The 21,120-nt window shown below is 44.2% G+C and overlaps 1 protein-coding gene across 1 annotated transcript in view; it reads right to left on the reverse strand.

Annotated features, from left to right (window-relative positions):
• LOC111980804 (neurexin-2-like) overlaps positions 1-21,120 on the reverse strand; it is a 655,826-nt gene that overhangs the window by 167,624 nt on the left and 467,082 nt on the right. The window contains exon 14 of the mRNA XM_070449631.1: positions 4,706-4,887. Within this exon, the coding sequence (XP_070305732.1) occupies positions 4,706-4,887 (182 nt within the window). The remainder of the gene's footprint in view (positions 1-4,705; positions 4,888-21,120) is intronic.

Below are 21,120 nucleotides of genomic sequence, written 5' to 3' on the forward strand. Positions count from 1 at the left end.
GATTGGTGATATAGAAGGATGGGTGATATAGAAGGATGGGTGATATAGAAGGCTAGGTGATATAGAAGGCTAGGTGATATAGAAGGATGGGTGATATAGAAGGATGGGTGATATAGAAGGATGGGTGATATAGAAGGCTAGGTGATATAGAAGGATGGGTGATATAGAAGGATGGGTGATATAGAAGGAATGGATGATATAGAAGGATGTAGAAGGCTAGGTTATAAAAACTGCATTCGGAAAGTATTCAGACCCCTTGACTTTTTACACATTTTGTTACGTTACAACCTTATACTAAAATGGATTACATTTTAAAAATCCTATTCAATCTACACATAATACCACATAATGACAAAGCAAAAACAGGATTTAGAAATGTTTGCAAATTGTATAAAAAATATGTAACTATTCAGTCCCTTTGCTAAGAGACTTGAAATTGAGCTGAGGTGTATCCTGTTTCATTGATCATCCTTGAGATGTTTCTATAACTTGATTGGAGTCCACCTGTGGTAAATTCAACTGATTGGACATGATTTGGGAAGGCACACACCTGTCTATATAAGGTCCAACAGATGACAGTGCATGTCAGAGCAACAACCAAGACATGAGGTCAAAGGTATTGTCCGTAGAGCTCAGAGACATGATTGTGTCGAGGCACAGATCTGGGAAAGGGTACCAAAACATTTCTGCAGCATTGCATGTCCCCAAGAACACGAAGACCTCCATCATTCTTAAATGGAAGAAGTTTGGAACCACCGAGTCTCTTCCTAGAGATGGCCGCCCGGGCAAACTGAGCAATCAGAGAGAACGGCCTTGGTCAGGAGGTGACCAAGAACCCAATGGTCACTCTGACAGAGCTCTAGAGTTCCTCTGTGGAGATGGGAGAACCTTCCAACAGGACAACGACCCTAAGCACACAGCCAAGGAAACGCAGGAGTGGCTTTGGGACAAGTTTCTGAATGTCCTTGAGTGGCCCAGCCAGAGACTTGAAACTGATCGAACATCTCTGGAGAGACCTGAAAATAGCTGTGCAGCGACGCTCCCCATCCAACCTGACAGAGCTTGAGAGGATCTGCAGAGAATAATGGGAGAAACTCCCCAAATACAGGTGTGCCAAGCTTGTAGCGTCATACCCAAGAAGACACAAGGTTGTAATCGCTGCCAAGGGTGCTTCTTCAAGGTGCTGAGTAAAGGGTCTGAATAATTCTGTAAATGTGATATCAGGTTTTTTTTTAATGAATTTGCCAAAATTTCTTCAAAAGTGTTTTTGCTTTGTCATTATGAGGTATTGTGTGTAGATTGTTGAGGGGAAAAAACAATTTTAGAATAAGGCTGTAACGTAACAAAATGTGGGAAAAGTCAAGGAGTCTGAATACTTTCCGAATGCGCCGTAGTATAATAACACTAGGAGGCTACAATACATATTAATGGGCCAAATAGAAGTGACATTTCAGGTGGGAAATTGTTCAATCTTTTTTGAGTGATCAATGGAAATGTCATGAGTCGTGTGGTGGATACCATACACGTTGCGATTGACTGCGTGATGATTGAGGTGATTTACAGTTGCAATACTATGAATATGATTTCTTTCAATACCCTCTGAGCATGATTATTAATGACAGACCAGTGAGAACATTGTTTTTGGCCTTGACCTGTGGTATGAAACCCCAACACTGAGCCAGAGCTCTTCAAATCAAATCAAACCTGTGGTATGAAACCCCAACACTGAGCCAGAGCTCTTCAAATCACATAAGACCTGTGGTATGAAACCCCACACTGAGCCAGAGCTCTTCAAATCAAATCAAACTGTGGTATGAAACCCCAACACTGAGCCAGAGCTCTTCAAATCAAATCAACCTGTGGTATGAAACCCCAACACTGAGCAGCATCTCTTAAAATCAAATCAAACCTGTGGTATGAAACCCCAACACTGACCAGAGTCTTCAAATCAAATCAAACCTGTGGTATGAAACCCCAACACTGAGCCATGTCTTCAAATCAAATCAAACCTGTGGTATGAACCCCACACTGAGCCAGAGCTCTTCAATCAAATCAAACCTGTGGTATGAAACCACAACACTGAGCCAGAGCTCTTCAAATCAAATCAAACCGTGTGTATGAACCCCCAACACTGAGCAGAGCTCTTCAAATCAAATCAAACCTGTGGTATGAAACCCCAACACTGAGCCAGAGCTCTTCAAATCAAATCAAACCTGTGGTATGAAACCCCAACACTGAGCCAGAGCTCTCAAATCAAATCAAACCTGTGGTATGAAACCCCAACACTGAGCCAGAGCTCTTCAAATCAAATCAAACCTGTGGTATGAAGCCCCAACACTGAGCCAGAGCTCTTCAAATCAAATCAAACCTGTGGTATGAAGCCCCAACACTGAGCCAGAGCTCTTCAAATCAAATCAAACCTGTGGTATGAAGCCCCAACCTGAGCCAGAGCTCTTCAAATCAAATCAAACTGTGGTATGAAGCCCCAACACTGAGCCAGAGCTCTTCAAATCAAATCAAACCTGTGGTATGAAGCCCAACACTGAGCCAGAGATCTTAAATCAAATCAAATCAAACCTGTGTATGAAGCCCCAACACTGAGCCAGAGCTCTTCAAATCAATCAAACCTGTGGTATGAAGCCCCAATACTGAGCAAGATTTCTTCAAATCAAATCAAATAATGCTTTGTAAACAACAGCTGTAGACTAACAGTGAGATAAATAAATAGAGAAATATAAAAAAGTTAAACACGTAATAATAAAAGTAATAATAAATACACAATAACTTATCTACACAGGGTACCAGTACCAGTACCAGTACCAGTCGATGTGCATGGGTACGAGGTAATTGTTTGTGTGTGTGTGTTGTGGTGTTTTCTCTGTCCGTCCCTCCCAGCCATAGTCCCAAACACAGTGCTGAATGAGGCTTGCCCTCAGGTCAAATGTGTCCCTGTGCCTCCTAGGCAGCGGCAGACCAAACGCATTGGGGTAAGAGTAATGAAGAGGGAGAAGTGTCAAAATAACACACACAACACACACAGCACACCACACACACACACCACACACACACACACACACACACACACACACACACACAACACACACACACACACACACACACACACACGCACACGCACACGCACACACACGCACACTCAGTCCCCCATCCACCTAAGGGTAGATAGACTGATGGGTGGATGAGGGAGGAGAGGAAAAGAGGAGCAGAAAGTAGGGGATAGCAGCACTATTTTCACTCTGCCTTGAAGGCTGTAGTTAGTCAGTGTGAGCCCAGAGACAGAGAGAGAGGAATCATGGAGCCAGTGACAGCACAGTCTAGAATAGCACCTGGCACCAGCCTCTCTTCATACCTGCAGGGAAGGGTGTGTGTGTGTGTGTGTGTGTGTGTGTGTGTGTGTGTGTGTGTGTGTGTGTGTTGTGTGTGTGTGTGTGTGTGTGTGTGTGTGTGTGTGTGTGTGTGTGTGTGTGTGGTGTGTGTGTGTGGTGTGTGTGTGTTGCGTGCGTGTGTCTGCATCTGTGTGCGTGTGCTTGCCATGGTGTGTGTGTGTGTGTATGCGTGTGTGCGCGTGCGTGTTTGACACCAGCTACAGTGAGAAGAACAAAGCCACTGGGTTCGGCAGCCAGCTGATAATGAACAGAACGTCATCCATTAAAATAATATGGGTTTTGAATATCGTCGGCAGCCAGAGAGCAGTGAGCACACAGGTCAATGAGACATTTAAAGGCAGCATTAATGCCTTTTTAAAAGGGCCGGATGTCTTTTAATTGCCTTATAAAGTTATCTTTCGGGTTCTCTTTACATAGACTGCTGAAACTCAACTCTGGACCTCGAAGCAAGTTCCACTGCGTTTTTTCATTGGTCCTCTCTAATTTGTGACTGATTTAGACCTGGGACACCAGGTGGGGGAAATGAATTATCAGGTAGAACAGAAAAGCAGCAGGCTCCGGACAGTGTAGGGTAAGCGTTGAATACCCCTGACCTAGACCATATGAGAGTCAAAATAAGAGGGATGGAGAAATGATTTGTTTGGTAAGAGGGTATAACAGGTAAAGAGCTGCCCAATGATCACTGAGTAGTCACTTCACTTCCTGTCCCTCTCCTGACCATCCAATCTACTGTCAGTCCCTCTCCTCTTCATCAAATCTCCTGTCCCTCTCCTTTCCATCCAATCTATTCTCCCTCTACTGTCCCTCTCCTGTCTATCTAATCTAATGTCCCTCTCCTGTTCCTCCAATCTACTGTCCCTCTCCTGTCCATCCAATATCCTGTCCCTCTCCTGTCCATCCAATCTACTGTACCTCTCCTGTCCCTCCAATCTCCTGTCCCTCTCCTGCCTATCCAATCTCCTGTCCCTCTCCTGTCCATCCAATCTCTTGTCCCTCTCCTGTCCCTCCAATCTCCTTTCCCTCAAACGTATTATCCCTCCAACCTACTAACATACTGTCCCTCCAATCTTCTGTCCCTCCAAATTATTGTCCCTCCAATCTCCTGTCCCTCCAATATAGGCTACTGCCCCTAAAATACTGTCCCTCCAACTTTGTGCCACTTCAACATACTGTCCCGCCAACCCACTCACCCCACCAATCCACAAACCCCATGTACTGCTCTACCTCCACGATGTCCCACCTCCAACTCCCCACCCATTACCCCATCTATCCCCTCTGCGGTCCCCGGGTTAGTATCTTACTATGTGCAGCTCCAGGTAGTCTCCCAGTCCCTTGGCACTCTCCACCCTGAGCAGCACGGCCTCCTTGAGCTGCGTGCTGAAGCCCACCGCCAGCCGGTCTGCCCGCGTGCTCGGCCGGTCGTTGGGGGGCCAGGTGTACGTGATGAGGGCTCCTCCTCTCCCGAAGATGTAGGTTGTCCCAGCTGTGGAGGGAAGAGGAGGCAGGTGTTATATATGGTGAATACTATTTTATACTCCCATTTCATGTGATACATTTGAAGATCAAACCAATAGATGAAAGTATCAAAAAGAAGGCTTTGGTAAAGCATTCTTGGTGACTACCTCATGAAGCTGGTTGAGAGAATACCAAGAGTGTGCAAAGCTGTCATCAAGGCAAAGGGAGGCTACTTTGAAGAATCTCAAACATAAAATATACTTTGATTTGCTTAACACTTTTTTGGTTACTACATGATTCCAAATGTGTTATTTCTTAGTTTTGATGTCTTCACCATCATTCTAAAATGTAGAAAATAGTAAAATAAAGAAAAACCCTGAAATGAGTAGGTGTGTCCAAACTTTTGACTGGTACAATACACATATATATATACACTATCTTCCAAGAGAGTTTTTTCATCTGTATTATTTGTAGCCGTCTATCTACCTATGCTGGCACTAAGACCGCACTCAACGAGCTGAATAAGGCCATAAGCAAACAAGAAAATGCTCATCCAGAAGCGGCACTCCTAGTGGCCGGGGACTTTAATGCAGGCTAACTTAAATCCGTTTTACCTCATTTCTACCAGCATGTTAACCAGAGGAACCAGAGGAAAAAAAACTCTAGACCACCTTTACTCCACACACAGAGAAGCATATAAAGCTCTCCCTCGCCCTCCATTTGGCAAATCTAACCATAATTATGTCTTCCTGATTCCTGCTTACAAGAGAAAACTAAAGCAGGAAGTACCAGTGACTCGCTCAATACGGAAGTGGTCAGATGACTCGGATGCTACGCTACAGTACTGTTTTGCTAGAATAGACTGGAATATGTTCCGGGATTCATCCAATGGCATTGAGGAGTATACCACCTCAGCTTCATCAATAAGTGCATCGACAACGTGGTCCCCACAGTGACCGTGCGTACATACCCCAACCAGAAACCATGGAATACAGGCAATATCCACACTGAGGTAAAGGCTAGAGCTGCCACTTTCAAGGAGCGGGACACTAATCCGAACGCTTATAAGAAATTCCCTTATGCCCTCAGACGAACCATCAAACAGGCAAGGTGTCAATACAGGACTAATATTGAATCCTACTACACCGGCTCTGATGCTCGTCGGATGTGGCAGGGCTTGCCAACTATTACGTACTACAAGGGGAAACACAGCCGCGAGCTGCCAAGTGACGCGAGCCTACCAGACAATCAAAATCGCTTGGAGGCAAGCAACACTGAAGCATGCATGAGAGCACCAGCTGTTCCGGACAACTGTGTGATCACGCTCTCCSTAGCCAAAGTGAGCAAGAACTTTAAACAGGTCAACATTCACAAGGCTGCGGGGCCAGACGGATTACCAGGACGTGTACTCAGATCATACACGGACCAACTGGCAAGTGTCTTCACTGACATTTTCAACCTCTCCCTGACCGAGTCTGTAATAACTACATGTTTAAAGCAGACCACCATAGTCCCTGTGCCCAAGAAAGTGAAGGTAACCTGCCTAAATGACTACCACCCCGTAGCAGTCACGTCGGTAGCCATGAAGTGCTTTGAAAGGCTGGTCATAGCTCACATCAACACCATCATCCCGGAAACCCTAGACCCACTCCAATTTGCATACTGCCTCAACAGATCCACAGATGACGCAATCTCAATCGCACTCCACACTGCCCTTTCCCACCTGGACAAAAGGAATACCTATGTGAGAATGCTGTTCATTGACTACAGCTCAGCATTCAACACCATAGTGCCCACAAAGTTAAACATTAAGCTAAGGACCCTGGGACTTAACACCTCCCTCTGCAACTGGATCCCGGACTTCCTGACGGGCCGCCCCCAGGTGGTAAGGGTAGGTAACAACACATCTGCCATGCTGATCCTCAACACAGGGGCCCCTCAGGGGTGTGTGCTTAGTCCCCTCCTGTACTCCCTGTTCACTCACAACTGAGTGGCCAAGCACGACTCCAACACCATCATTACGTTTGTTGACAACACAACAGTGTTAGGCCTGATAACCGACAACGATGAGACAGCATATAGGGAGGAGGTCAGAGACCTGGCAGTGTGGTGCCAGGACAATAACCTCTCCCTCAATGTGAGCAAGATAAAATAGCTGACAATAGGAAAAGGACAATAGGAAAAGGAGGGCTGAACAGGCCCCCATTAACATCGACGGGGCTGTAGTGGAGCGGGTCGAGAGTTTCAAGTTCCTTGGTGTCCACATCACCAACAAATGATCATGGTCCAAACACATCAAGACAGTTGTGAAGAGGGCATGACAACACCTTTTCCCCCTCTGGAGACTGAAAAGACTTGGAATGAGTCCCTAGATCCTCAAAAAGTTGTAAAGCTGCACCACTGAGAGCATCCTGACCGGTTGTATCACCGCCTTGTATGGCAACTGCTCGGCATCCGACCGTAAATCGCTACAGAGGGTAGTGAGTATGGCCTAGTACATCACTGGGTCCAAGCTTCCTGGCAGTGTCAGAGAAAGGCCCAAATTGTCAGACTCCAGTCACCCAAGTCATAGAATGTTCTCTCTGCTACCGGACGGCAAGCGGTACCATAGCTCTAAGTCTAGGTCCAAAAGGCTCCTTAACAGCCTCTACCCCCAAGACTGCTGAACAATTAATCAAATGGCCACCCGGACTATTCACATTTACACCCCCTCCCCTTTGTTTTTACACTGCTGCTACTCGCTGTTTATTTTCTACACATAGTCACTTTACCCCTACCTACATGTACAAATTACCTTGACTAAGCTGTACCCCCACACGTGATTTGGTACCCTCTATATAGTCTCGTTATTGTTATTTTATTGTGTTGCTTTTTGTTTTATTTTTTACTTTAGTTTATTTAGTAAATATTTTCTGAACTCTATTTCTTGAATTGCAATGTTGGTTAAGGGCTTGTAAGTAAGCATTTCACAGTAAGGTCTACACCTGTTGTATTTGGCACATGTGACAAATAAGATTTGATTTGACCTCTGTCATTTTGCACTTTGCACATTTTCGGGCATCATATCCTAATAAATTATACATACTTTTGCATTTATATCTTCCATAAACCTCTCTCGTGTCCATGGGATCTCTGAGGCTGCCCTCACTACCGCATCAAAACCCATTCTGCACACACTGATGCCTGCCAAATGACCTAAAACGACATTGAAATGAGACACCAACACTCCAGCCACAGACCTCGTCTCATATTAACAATGCTGGGTTGGCACAGCAGAGACATAGCAGGAAAAGTCAGTTGAATGCTTAGTGGGCAAACGGATGATGAAAGCACTGTCAAACACCGGGGGGATGATCGCTGAGTCACACGCACACACTGCCAGAGACAGTGAACCATCATACTTTATTTTAGTTGCTCCAGCTTTGACTATTACGACTACCTGTGACCCGTACCATCTACAGATCAGCTGGTATTGCTATTTCGAACAGGCTCATGTAATGAACCAAGCGCCAACCCCCTTCTGTTCGAGTCGGGGTCCCCTCCCTTCCTCCCTCCCACCGGAGACTAGCTGTGTTGTTTCCTACCGGCTGTATTCTTTTAGCACTGAATAATTATCGCAGCATGGTAGGGGAGCAGGCTGAAAGAAGAGTAGGCGGAAAGAGGGAGGGAGGGATGGAAAGAAATTAGGGGGGGGTGACAATGAGGTGTGAGATGCGATGGTTGGATGTGTTGAAGCCAGTGAGAACAGTTTGAGGTAGAGAGTTCATCTGTTCCACAGCTACACCACTCTGTTGTCTTCCGGCTCAAAGGCATCAGGGCTGTTCAAGATGAGAAGAGACACATGGAGCAGGTTGGTGTTTTTCATTATGAATCTTGTTCTAGAGGCAGTTCTGCAGAATGGTCACTAGCTGGCACAGCCACAAAGTCATAAAATCAGATTTTAAACCTAACCCCAACCATAACCTTATCCTTAACCACATTGCTAACCCTAATGCCTGACCCTAACCTTAAATGAATACCAAAAAGCGAATGTTAGTTTTCATGAATTTGTACAATATAGCAAATTTTAACTTTGCGGCTGGCTTATCTAAGAGGAAAACGCTAAGTTCTGCCTCCCAGGCAAGCAGTGGTGTAAAATACTTAAGTATTAGTTAATTGTTTTTTGGGGTATCTTACTTTACTATTTATATTTTTGACAACTTTTACTATTCCTCTACTACATTCCTAAATACAATTATGTACTTTTCACTCTTTACATTTTCCCTGAAACCCAAAAGTACTTCTTACATTTTGAATGCTTGCAAGAACAGAAAAATTGTCCAATTAAAGCACTTATCAAGAGAACATGCCTGGTCATCCCTACGGCCTCTGATCTGGTGGACTCACTAAACACAAAATGTCTAGTTTGTAAAGGATGTGTCAGTGTTGGAGTGTCCCCCTGGCAATCATAAATAAAGAATTAATTAAATAAAATTGTGCCGTCTGGTTTGTTTAATATAAGGAATTTGAAATTATTTATACTTTTACTTTTGATACATAAGTACATTTTAGCAATTACATTTACTTTTGATACTTAAGTAGATTTAAAACCAAATACTTTTAGACTTTTAGTCAAGTAAAATTTTACTGGGTGACTTTCAGTGTTACTTGAGTCATTTTTTTTATAAAGGTATCTTTACTTTTACTCAAGTGTGACAATTGGGATCTTTTTCCACCACTGAGTGCAATACTCATGACAATAAATGTCAACCTGCGCACATGGAGGGAAACTGCTCTAAGATGGCCGCCGGTAGAATGGCAGCCATGTTGCAGAGAGATTGAGGCAGTAACACTAGCAGCAGCACCCACACTCAGGTGCGAGTCTCTCGCTTTTCTCTTTTCGCCTCAGTGTGTGAAGCGCGTGATGCCTCGGCTCTCCAGGTCCCAGCCTTCAATCTAATTTTATTTTCTAAATAAACAAGATGCGTGACTGAAATACTATAACTAGCCCACAGCATGAAAGACCATCTTAGAGAAAGAAAATACACAACTGAAGATTTYACTTTCTCCTCTTCCATCAGTCATGTAGAATGCAGGGAATTGGCATAAATACAGAAGGTGATAGTGATGATGAGGATGATTACTGAAGACAGAAAATCGCCACCGCATATCTATTTACAATATCTACACCAACAACTACTCAATAATCAACACTACAGTACATATTCTATTGACAATTTAATCCAGATGCCATGCCCAGGGAAACGTTTACAATCAACACCGCTTACGACTGTAAAGCCACAAAGTCAAAAACTGCAAAGTACCTGTCATCGATCATTAAACTAGCTAACTTTATTTCCTTTAAGACAGTGCTGCATAATTATCTCTCCTTCTTTTATTCAGTTCTTGTCCTGTGTGGTGGCAGGCACGTTGTCTGCGGTGACGGTGGCCACCTGCCGTTACGGCAAACCTGCAGCAGCACACTAAGCGATGATACAAAGAGGTGATGAGGCTTCTAATGAGCTGGTCTGACAGGTCTTCCCTGACTGAGACCGTGTCTTAGTGTGTCAGAGACACCCAAAACCTGCTCCTCTCCGCCTGCTAACTGACTGGTGCAGAGGAAATGCATGTAGACCCATGCCACCCACCAACCACATCTCCCTTTCTGCACACCAAGGGATTGAGTGAGAGAGAGATGTAGAGAGAGATGTAGAGAGAGATGTAGAGGGTGAGGTAGAGGGAGATGTAGAGGGAGAGGTAGAGGGAGATGTAGAGGGTGAGGTAGAGGGAGACGTAGAAGCGAGATTGAGAGGAGATGTAGAGGGAGAGGTAGAGGGAGAGGTAGAGGGAGATGTAGAGGGAGATTGTAGAGGGAGATGTAGAGGGGAAGAGGTAGAGGGAGACGTAGAGGGTGAGGTTAGAGGGAGACGTAGAGCGAGAATGTAGAGGGAGATGTAGAGGGAGATGTAGAGGGAGAGTGTAGAGGGAGACGTAGAGCGAGATGTGAGGGTAAGAGTGGGAGAGAGAGAAGAAGAAGTCAGAGAGAGAGAGAGTGAGTGAGAGATAAAAAGACAAAGAAAAAGAGTGAGCTATCAGCATAACTCCCTAAGTCTCCACACTGTCCATTTTATACTTAAGACTGAAGTTAGAACTAAATGAATAAGGCCTTGGGAGTCCTCCTCGCCAAACAAAACTCGGGGCAGAATATGGATTTTCCACTGACCTTGACCAGTCTACCTCTAATCAAGCTATCTGCTCTCTCTGTTTTGTTGGACTAATAATAATGATGGAAACGCTCCGTAGCACTCATGTTTATTTTGCAGGCTGAATAAGAGCTAAATATTTATTACTTGTCCAATTAGCTCAGGCTGGAATCGATGTCGACCAATCAATCCTCTCTACCTGCAACAGAGAAGCGGGAGGCTATATCAAACATTGCAGGACGCCACGTTGATTATTATTTTCATTTCTGGGGCCGGTAACATTTTATTTTCAGTTGAGGCCGGTGGAAAAATAATCATAAAGCTCCCTGAATCAAAAGTAATGAAAAAAAGTGATTGATTTTAAATTGTTCCAATGCAGGGCAGGTGGAGTGTGTGTGTGTCATGTGAGTGGTGGGGTTTGTCATATTGGACACTCATGGTGAATAGCCATTGATTTGGGCCAAAACAAGGCCTTCTAGAACACTTGTTGTTCTCTACAACAGCTATAAAATAAATAGGTCATCATAGACAGACGGCTAGAATGATATGCGACCAGATGTCTCTCATCCCGACAGACAAACGTCTACTGTACTCAGCCCACAGATATATGACTCGAGTGGCCTATGTAATAAGCCTTCATAACTTCTAGTGTTCTATTTAATTGTGTGATTCAGCCTTTCTTATGATTCACGGTGACGAAGGACAAGTTGATCCAGCACCGGAACCACTACAACAATACTGTTTGTATCTTGAGGCATATAAACTAGGCAGTGCCTCTTCAGACTCTGTCCTTAAACCCTCTCTGTTATAACTTCTGTTCATACATGAACCAAGTGGGTTGTTGGTGTTATTAGTCCATGTGACTAGACTGCTATATTGATTCCCTTTAAGAGAGCAAACAGAAACCATTCAACAGTTTGGTTCTAAAGTTTCACAATGAAGTGACTTGGTAGACTGGACGTTGCAGATAGGACATGTTGTCAACTAGAACTCTGTTGATCTCAAGAAGAACAGATACAACACACACGCGCGCACACACACACACACGCGCGCAAACGCACGCACACACATATTCACATGCATGCACACACACTTGTGGTAGTTTCACAATCTTCAGGGTTGATTGCGTCAGATAGCCATTTCCCTGTAGGTCCATATAAACCATGTATCTGATGTGGGTTGGAGATTGGCTCATATCATCAAGCGTTAACATAGTCTGAAGAAGCCTGGCCTTTCTGTCTTTCGGGATCCTGAGTGGCGCAGCGATCTAAGGCATCACTACAGACCTGGGTTCGATCCTGGGCTGTATCACAACCGGCTGTGATCAGGAGTCTCATAGGGCGGCGCACAATTGGCCCAGCGTCGTCCGGGTTAAGGGAGGGTTTGGCCGATTTCAAGTTTTCATAACAATCGGAAATCGGTATTATTGGGCGCCGATTTGCCGTTTATTTTTTTTTKGACCTTTATTTAATCTTTATTTAACTAGGCAAGTCAGTTAAGAACACATTCTTATTTTCAATGACGGCCTTGGAACGTTCTGCCTCGTTCAGGGGCAGAACGACAGATTTTTAACATTAACCTTTACCTTGCAAGATTGGGATCCAATCTTGCAACCTTACAGTTAAAAACTTCTTGTCAATAGGGAGGCGCTGTTATCACTTTGGAAAAAATCATGCCCAAATTAAACTGCCTCGTACTCTATTCTAGATCATACAATATGCATATTATTATTACTATTGGATAGAAAACACTCTCAAGTTTCTAAAACTGTTTGAATTATATCTGTGAGTAAAACAGAACTCATTTTGCAGCAAACTTCCATACAGGAAGTGAAAAATCTGAAAACGATGCTCTGTTCCAGGGCCTGCCTACTCAATTGCCTTATATTTATCGATATGCATGCACTTCATACGCCTTCCACTAGATGTCAACAGGCAGTGGAAGGTGGAATGGGGTGTCTAGCTTGATCTGAGGCCGAACAAGAACTTTTGGAGTGACAGGTCTGGAAATTTCTTTGTCTTCTCTGGCGCGCGAAGTACGTCGACATTGTCTTCTGATAAGCGTTCGGTATACACGGCGGATATCTCCGGCTCTGATTTTATTTGATACATGTGATAATAACATCATAAAGTAGTTTTTTTCAACCGAGTTTTATCAGTTTATTCAACGTTTATTGGGACTTTTGGAATTTTCCGTTCTTTGCGTCAAGAGAAGATGGGCATGTTCGCGCCACATGGCTAGCTAAGGTTGCTAATTCGACAGGAGAAAAGGACATTCTAAAACCAAACAACGATTTATTCTGGACCTAGGACTCCTTGTACAAGATTCTGATGGAAGCTCAGCAAAAGTAAGAACAATTTATGATGTTATTTCGTATTTCTGAGGAAAATGTTATTTCTATTCTCTGCCGTTTGACGGGCGCTGTCTCGCAATAACGCAAGCTGTTTGTTATGGTAAAGTTATTTTAAAAAAATCTAACACGGCGGTTGCATTAAGAACCAGTGTATCTTTCATTTGCTGTACAACATGTATTTTTTAGTAAAGTTTATGATGAGTTCTTTGGTCAGATTAGGTGAGTGTCCAAAATAGCTCCTGACATTCTGGGGAAATGTTGCTACATTTTCACAATGTATAACCACGGTTTGCAGCTCTAAATATGCACATTTTCRAACAAAACATAAGTGTATTGTATAACCTGATGTTATAAGACTGTCATCTGATGAAGTTGTTCAAGGTTAGTGATTCATTTTATATATTTTGCTGGTTTTTTTGGGGAAATGCTATTCTATGCGGTGAATAAATGCGTTTTGTGTGTTTGGCTATTGTGGGTAAGCTAATATAATGCTATATTGTGTTTTTCGCTGTAAAACACTTAAAAAATCGGAAATTTGGCTGGATTCACAAGATGTTTATCTTTCATTTGCTGTCACCATGTATTTTTCATAAATGTTTTATGATGAGTATTTAGGTATTTCACGTTGCTCTCTGTAATTATTCTGGCTGCTTTGGTGATATTTTTGATGGTAGCTGCAATGTAAAACTATGATTTATACCTCAAATATGCATATTTTCGAACAAAACATAAATTTAATTGTATAACATGTTATAGGACTGTTCATCTGATGAAGTTTGTTTCTTGGTTAGTGACTAATTATATCTCTATTTTGGTCGGTTTTGTGATAGCTACCTATGCAGTAGAAACATGGTGGAAAATATGCGGTTGGAGTCTTTGGCTATTGTGGTTAGCTAATAGAAATACATATGTGTTTTTCGCTGTAAAACATTTTAAAAATCGGAAATGATGGCTGGATTCACAAGATGTTTATCTTTCATTTGCTGTATTGGACTTGTGATTTCATGAAAATTATATTATATGATATCCCTGTCCCATTAGGCTAGGCTATGCTAGTCAGCTTTTTTGATGAGGAGGATCCCGGATCCGGGAGAGAGAAAGTGTAACGGCTTTCCTCCTGGAAAGAAGGAGAGGACCAAAATGCAGCGCGGTTATTGTTCAAAATGTTTAATCAGACGATAAACAGTGAACATTAACAAACAACAAAATAACAAACGTGAAAGCCGAGACAGTCCTATCTGGTGCAGAACACAAACACAAGAGACAGGAAACAATCACCCACAAAATCCCAAACACCAAACAAGCCTCCTATATATGATTCTCAATCAGGGACAACGATTACCAGCTGCCTCTGATTGAGAAACCATATTAGGCTGGACACAGAAACAGACAAACTAGACACAACAACATAGAATTCCCACCCAGCTCAACGTCCTGACCAACACTAAACAAGCAAAACACAATAATAACTCTGGTCAGGACGTTACAGAAAGTCCAATGCTCTAACACCTGATTACATTGCACATCCACGAGGAGCCTGCCTGTTACGCGAATGCAGTAAGCTAAGGTAAATTGCTAGCTAGCATTAAACTTATCTTATAAAAAAACAATCAATCAATGACTGTCATTGCTCCAATGTGTACTTAACCATAAACATCAATGCCTTTCTTAAAATCAATACACAAGTATATATTTTTAAACCTGCATATTTTAGCTAAAGAAATCCAGGTTAGCAGGCAATATTAACAGGTGAAATTGGTGTCATTTCTCTTGCGTTCATGCACACAGAGTCAGGTAATTGCAACAGTTTGGGCCGGCTGGCTCTTTTGCGAACTAATTTGCCCAATTCTTATAATCCGTAATTATGACATAGCAGCATTGAAGGTTTGTGCAATGTAACAGGAATATTTAGACTCATGGATGCCACCCGTTAGATTAAATACGGAAGGAAAAATCGTTTTGTTTCCGAGGTGGTAGTTTCCCGGATTTAGTCCAAGGTAAGGTTACGCAGAAAATTAGTCGACGCGTAATAATTCCTGCTAATAACTTGGCGGCCTGAAACTTGAAAGGGGTTCCTTCGTTATTTTAACCCGTTCAATGTCTTCCATAAGAATGTTTACTACTTCAATAAGGTCTGTGTTGCGTGTGCAGGCTTAAACACGCCCTCGACGTTTTCTGATACCGTGCTAAATCTACAGAATAAGGTAACGTTTGTTCACATTTTTCATAAATCCACTCTACAGAAAAAATGTATCTTCGCTTACTATTTAGGCCAATATTGAGTAACCCTTGTCCTATGATGAATATCCCTTTTACATCCAAGTTTTATCAAATTGGCACGGTGGGTGTAAAGCCTACAACGAAACACACAGACCTTATTTTAAGTGAATCTAAAAATATCTATGGAATATAATGAAGGAACCACTTTTCCCAAGATATTTGCTAGGTGTCATGGGAATTAAGATTGACTCGCACTTTTGGTCCAATTCTTCCAATGCCGCATTATTAAAAATACAGGATTTCCTGCATATAGAAATTACATTTTTGTTTTCAACATTCAGATCACAGAACTTAAACTCATTTTTATTCAAACGTTTGGAACGTATTTGTCTGCCCTAAGCAGACTCTTCATATCATATGTCAACTAGGCTTGTGTGTGTGTGTCGTGTGTGTGTGTGTGTGTGTGTGGTGTGTGTGTGTGTGTGTATGTGTGTGGTGTGGTGTGGTGTGTTGTGTGTGTGTGTGTATTTATGTATTATATTAAGTTAAAATAAAGAGTTGTTCATTGTTCATATCAGTATTGTTCGACAATTGTCATCCATTATATTACAAAATGGTGTAATGTGTTTTGATATATATATAGTAGATATATGTATTATATATATTATTTTTTTAAATAAATGCGGCTATCCTCTTTGCATCTCATGCTGGCCGATTATCGGTATATCTTCTTTTTTGTCCTCCAATAATCTGTATCGGTGATATTCCAGAGCGTTGAAAATCATAATCGGAAAGTCGGACCTCTAGTGTGGTGAGTGTGCAGTTATCTCAGACCTAACTGCACCCCTATGGTGGCCACACTGGCTAAAACTCTCATACGCTGTTTTAAGCCGACCACAACAGGCCAATGGAATTTACAGAAAGAGAAAGATACCTGTCTTCCCAATTGTATGGAGGCACAGGAGCTTGGGAAACCTTTCAACCCAACTTATTCTACAAGAAAGCTTGGTTCTTACAATGATCACTAACTTGTTTCTTGGTAAACTGCTCTGCCAGGTCCCTGCTCTTTCACTGTTTGTACAAAATGGAGGGGAGTGGGAGGAACTGTGTAATATAAGGGATGGGGAGGGGAGGATGGAGGTTAGAGACGGACAAGTTTTACCTACTGTTGCCGATAGAGGAGGGAAGCATCTCTCTGAGGGTTGGATAGGTCGAGAACGTTGTGTTAACGCCCGCCAAATATTTACAGGAGAGCGCCAAAAGGCCCTTCCTGCGTCAAATAACGTGTGTGATAGGAAGACCCAAAAGGCCCTTCTGCCTCATAACGTGTGTGATAGGAAGACCCAAAAGGCCCTTCTGCCTCATAACGTGTGTGATAGCTCTGGGGGTGCTTCTGGAACGTCTCATCGAGAGTGAGAATGGGCCGACTCAAAGATTGAATAACCAACAGTCACATGCGCCCCTGAATCAAACCACACACAAATCTCTCACATACACACACAGCCACAACCCACTACGCAACTGCAGCAACATTCTTGCTGGCCTCCTAATAACCTGGCGGTCAGAGACGTGGGGCAGACGGAGACAGCTGAATATTTCAATGGGAGGTTGAGCCCTGCGACTCTACCAGTCTTAATTATTCATCACATTCACAGACCGCATTTTCACAGCACATGATATCATTTTTAAAATATATTTACGAGAAATGTGACATTGGCTAGGTTTCACTGCTGATTATGTCAACGATGGGAACAGACGGCATCTTGGGGGCAGAGAGAGGGGGAGGAAAAAGGTTCCGTCTACATGTGGCTATTTAGAGGAACCAGAGTAAACGAGACACGGGGAAGAGTTACGGCAAGACACCAACATCTCCCGCATGGTGCCATCATTCTGGAAAGGTCAGGGTTCCTCCCATCTGAGGAGATACACCCCCGTGACAGTCTCCTCGGCGGTAGGCGATGTGTGCGCTTCTTGTTAGTGGGGCAAATTAGTGTTAACATCATACTAATTATGCTCTGGGGTAAGAAAACAAATGCGGACTAATGCCTTGCTCCAGTCGTTGACCTTGTGTAAATGGAATCTCGCCTTGTTGGAACTAGCCTTGTGAAAACTAGAGGTGCCTAAAGTTCACAATGCACAACAACACATCCATCACTCTCTTTTATGGGTAAACGTGGGACAACTACACGAAAAGGGGATTCGGAAATAGAGAATTAGGAAAATTGACTCCTGACTTGTACTGTAGACTACACAGCCTTTACAGTAATTAACAAGTCAACATATATGGATGGACTTAGCTTCTAGCTTATACCCTTTACATCTGAAATTAGACTCTTGGCTCTTTCAGTAACTCGCCAAATGGAGACATACCGTACATATCCTTGATTCCATGAATCAAATTAGCCTTTGTCCATTTAATCAATTCCTGTCTGATTGTCAGACAACCTCTTCTGAAAGGGTCACTTATCTCTTATTGCCAGTATACAGTTTCTCTCAGTAAACATCAACTTACATTCTAGACCAATCAGTGTTGACACAAAATGGCTGCCTGCACTAATGTTGACCTGTGCTGAGTGTAGCATTCTAATGGCTCCTCAGTTTGATTGGAGTCAAAATGGAATGGAGTGGATGGATGCTTGTGTTGGTTATGGTGGTGGGCGGTGGGTGGTGGGTGGGACGGAGACTAATGGTGAAGCCAGTGCAAATGATCTTCGGTCTGACACAAGGTGAGTGGAAGTTATGGATGGAGGGGGAACAGAAGTAGAGAGAGAGAGAGAAAGATTGAGAGAGATGAAAGAGAGAGGAGGAGATTGAGAGAGGAGAGAGAGAGGGATCAATGGAGAGTGAGAAAGAGAGAGAGAGAGAGAGAGAGGTGTGATGTTCTGTATATTGTATATACAGACTGCAGGGTGTCACACTTCAAAGGCATTGGGGATGAAGAGTGAAGAGATGAAAGGGGGCCTGACGGACGGACTCTCTCTCTGTGTGTCTGTGTGTGTGCACGTGCATTTGAGTGAGTGTGTATAGGTCTGACACATGAACAACATGAGATTTCCTACACGGGTCAATCAACATGGGGTTTGGGCTTCTGCACAACTGTCTTGTATGAAAGTTGTCCGCCGCCACTGAAGCCTTCATGAAAAATATTTTCTGGCCATAGGAAATGCCTTTTGCATTCCATTATATGTGGCTGGTGAATGCATTTTTACTGTCCCACCAGGTCTTTTAAGTCTTACTGAAGTTCAGGATGACACTATGCTTCTGCTGAGCGACTTCATCCACTGTGGCCACAGAGGGGTTAAAACCTCTCAACCTTTAGAAATAAGCTGTGACAGAGGTCAGATGGGGTCAGACGTTGAAAACATTTCAAAGCCGTCCGTGACCAATGACCACAAAGGGCCCGGGCGGCCATCGTAAATGTCATCTCCCTCCCTCTCTCTGATGTTATTCTGAGTTTTTGACGTGTCAGATTGAGGGAGTGGGAAAAAAAGGGTGACAGTCAACCGTTTCTGTTTAGAACACGTGGGACTCCTAAACAGGCGCCCCCACGCCTGTCAAAGGATGATATTGCATACGTATAACGAGGCCTATCAAACACAGAGGACGGSCAGACGAGCCAAGGAAATAAAACGACTGTCTGTCGTCGAGCTCCTACGGACCCCTTCAATGAAAAACAAATTGCGCAAAACCAATAACGCAACAATACAAAGCCCGAACAAAAGGAAACAGGGAAGGGGAAACAGGGAAGGAGATTTGCTATGCCGTGTCTGGAACCAGCAAATGTAGCTTGAGGCATCCCTCTCTCCCTCTCTCCTTCTCTCCCTGCAAATCACCCCTTCCATGAGAGTCGGTTGTGAGTTCAAACTTAGCCCTTTCTCCTTCTCTCCCTGCATCTGTTCAGTCACTGCTGCTACACTCGCTCCCTCCATCTCTCTCTCCAACACCAACCAACCTCCTCGGTTCCTCGATTCATGGCCGTGTCTCGCCTTCTCTCGCTGTCTTTGCATCTCTCTTTCATCTCTTCTCCATCACTCTAATCTTCTCCCACCACCTTTGTCTATAACCCTTTCTATCCTACATATCTCTTTCTCCCTCCCCTCTCTCTGCCTTCCTCTCTCTCTCCCTCTCTTTTTTTCTTCATCCCTCCATCCTCCCTCTCTCTCTTTCTGCAGGTCAGCAGTCATACATTGCAGACAGCATGGAGGGAGGCTGTTACAAAACCCCTCCATTTATTGGTCGGCTCAGAGTGGCTCTGCCAGGGAGCCAGCCAGCCAGACAGACAGCCCGAACCACAGTAAATAAGACAGGCATTAACAGAGGGGGGAAAACAAACACATAAACAAACAGGGCCTGGAGGAGGAAGGCCTGGAGGAGGAAGGCCTGGAGGAGGAGGGCCTGGAGGGGGAGGGCCTGGAGGAGGACTGGAGGAGGAGCGCCTGGAGGAGGAGGGCCTGGAGGGGGATGGGGGCTGGAGGAAGGAAGGAGCTGGAGGAGGAGGGGCTGGAGGGGGAGGGGCCGTGGAGGTAGGTAGGCCTGGAGGGGGGGATTGGCTGGGAGGAGGATAGGACTTGGGGGGAGGCCGCGCTGCTTGGAGGAGGATGGGCTCTGGAGGAGGAGGGCCTGGAGGGGGATGGCCTGGAGGATGAAGGCCTGGAGGAGGAGGGCCACTGGAGGGGGAGGGCCTGGAGGAAGGATAAGGATTGGAGGAGGAGGGCCGAGGAGGGGGAGGCCGTGGAGGGGGAGGGCCTGAGAGGAGGAGGGCCTTGGAGGGGGATGGCTTGGCGGGAGGAAGGGCCTGGGAGGAGGAGTGGACTGGAGGAGGAGGGCCTGGAGGGGGGGGGCGGATGGCTGGATGTTAGTCCTCTGACAGTTGGATGTTTGAAAGGGCATCTTTGCCCGGTTGTGGTTCATGACAGGATAAGACAACTGATTACTGTAGGGTCTGGACTGGTTTATGCATGTGAAGCTGAAAGCCTTATCCAGATTGTTGTTAGAATCTGTAATTCTAGCAATGTGGGTGGTGTAACTTAATTTTTTCCATCCAAGGTGCATATGAAACATGTTGGTGAGTCTAAGTTAGGGGGCTGAATATATATTTATTGGACGTGTTCCACTCTGGTGGAAACGGCATACAAAGAAAGTGTCAGAGATGTGCCATGTCAGTGGCCATAATTGGCTTCAGACAGATTTATTCATTGGGGCCTCACACTCTATTTTATGTGCTATGGCGCGCCAGTGGAAACACAGCTCTCCTATGTCTCAGGCTGTTTGAGATGGCTGGAGGGGCAAGGGTTTGAAATGCTAGGATGTACAGGAAAATCACATGATGGCATATTAGGTCACTGACTTGGAAACAGGGAAGACTTGAGGGTGTGTTGGTGTGGTGGATTGATGGGGGATGCATGCGGCGGTGGTGCGTGTTAGTGTGTTTTGTTTGTCGTGGTGTGTGGTGTGTGTGATGTGTGTGGTGTGTGTGTGTGTGTGTGTGGTGGTGTGTGTGTGTGGT

This window comes from Salvelinus sp. IW2-2015, linkage group LG3 (genome assembly GCF_002910315.2).
Source record: "Salvelinus sp. IW2-2015 linkage group LG3, ASM291031v2, whole genome shotgun sequence".
In the NCBI taxonomy this organism is placed as follows: domain Eukaryota; kingdom Metazoa; phylum Chordata; class Actinopteri; order Salmoniformes; family Salmonidae; genus Salvelinus; species Salvelinus sp. IW2-2015.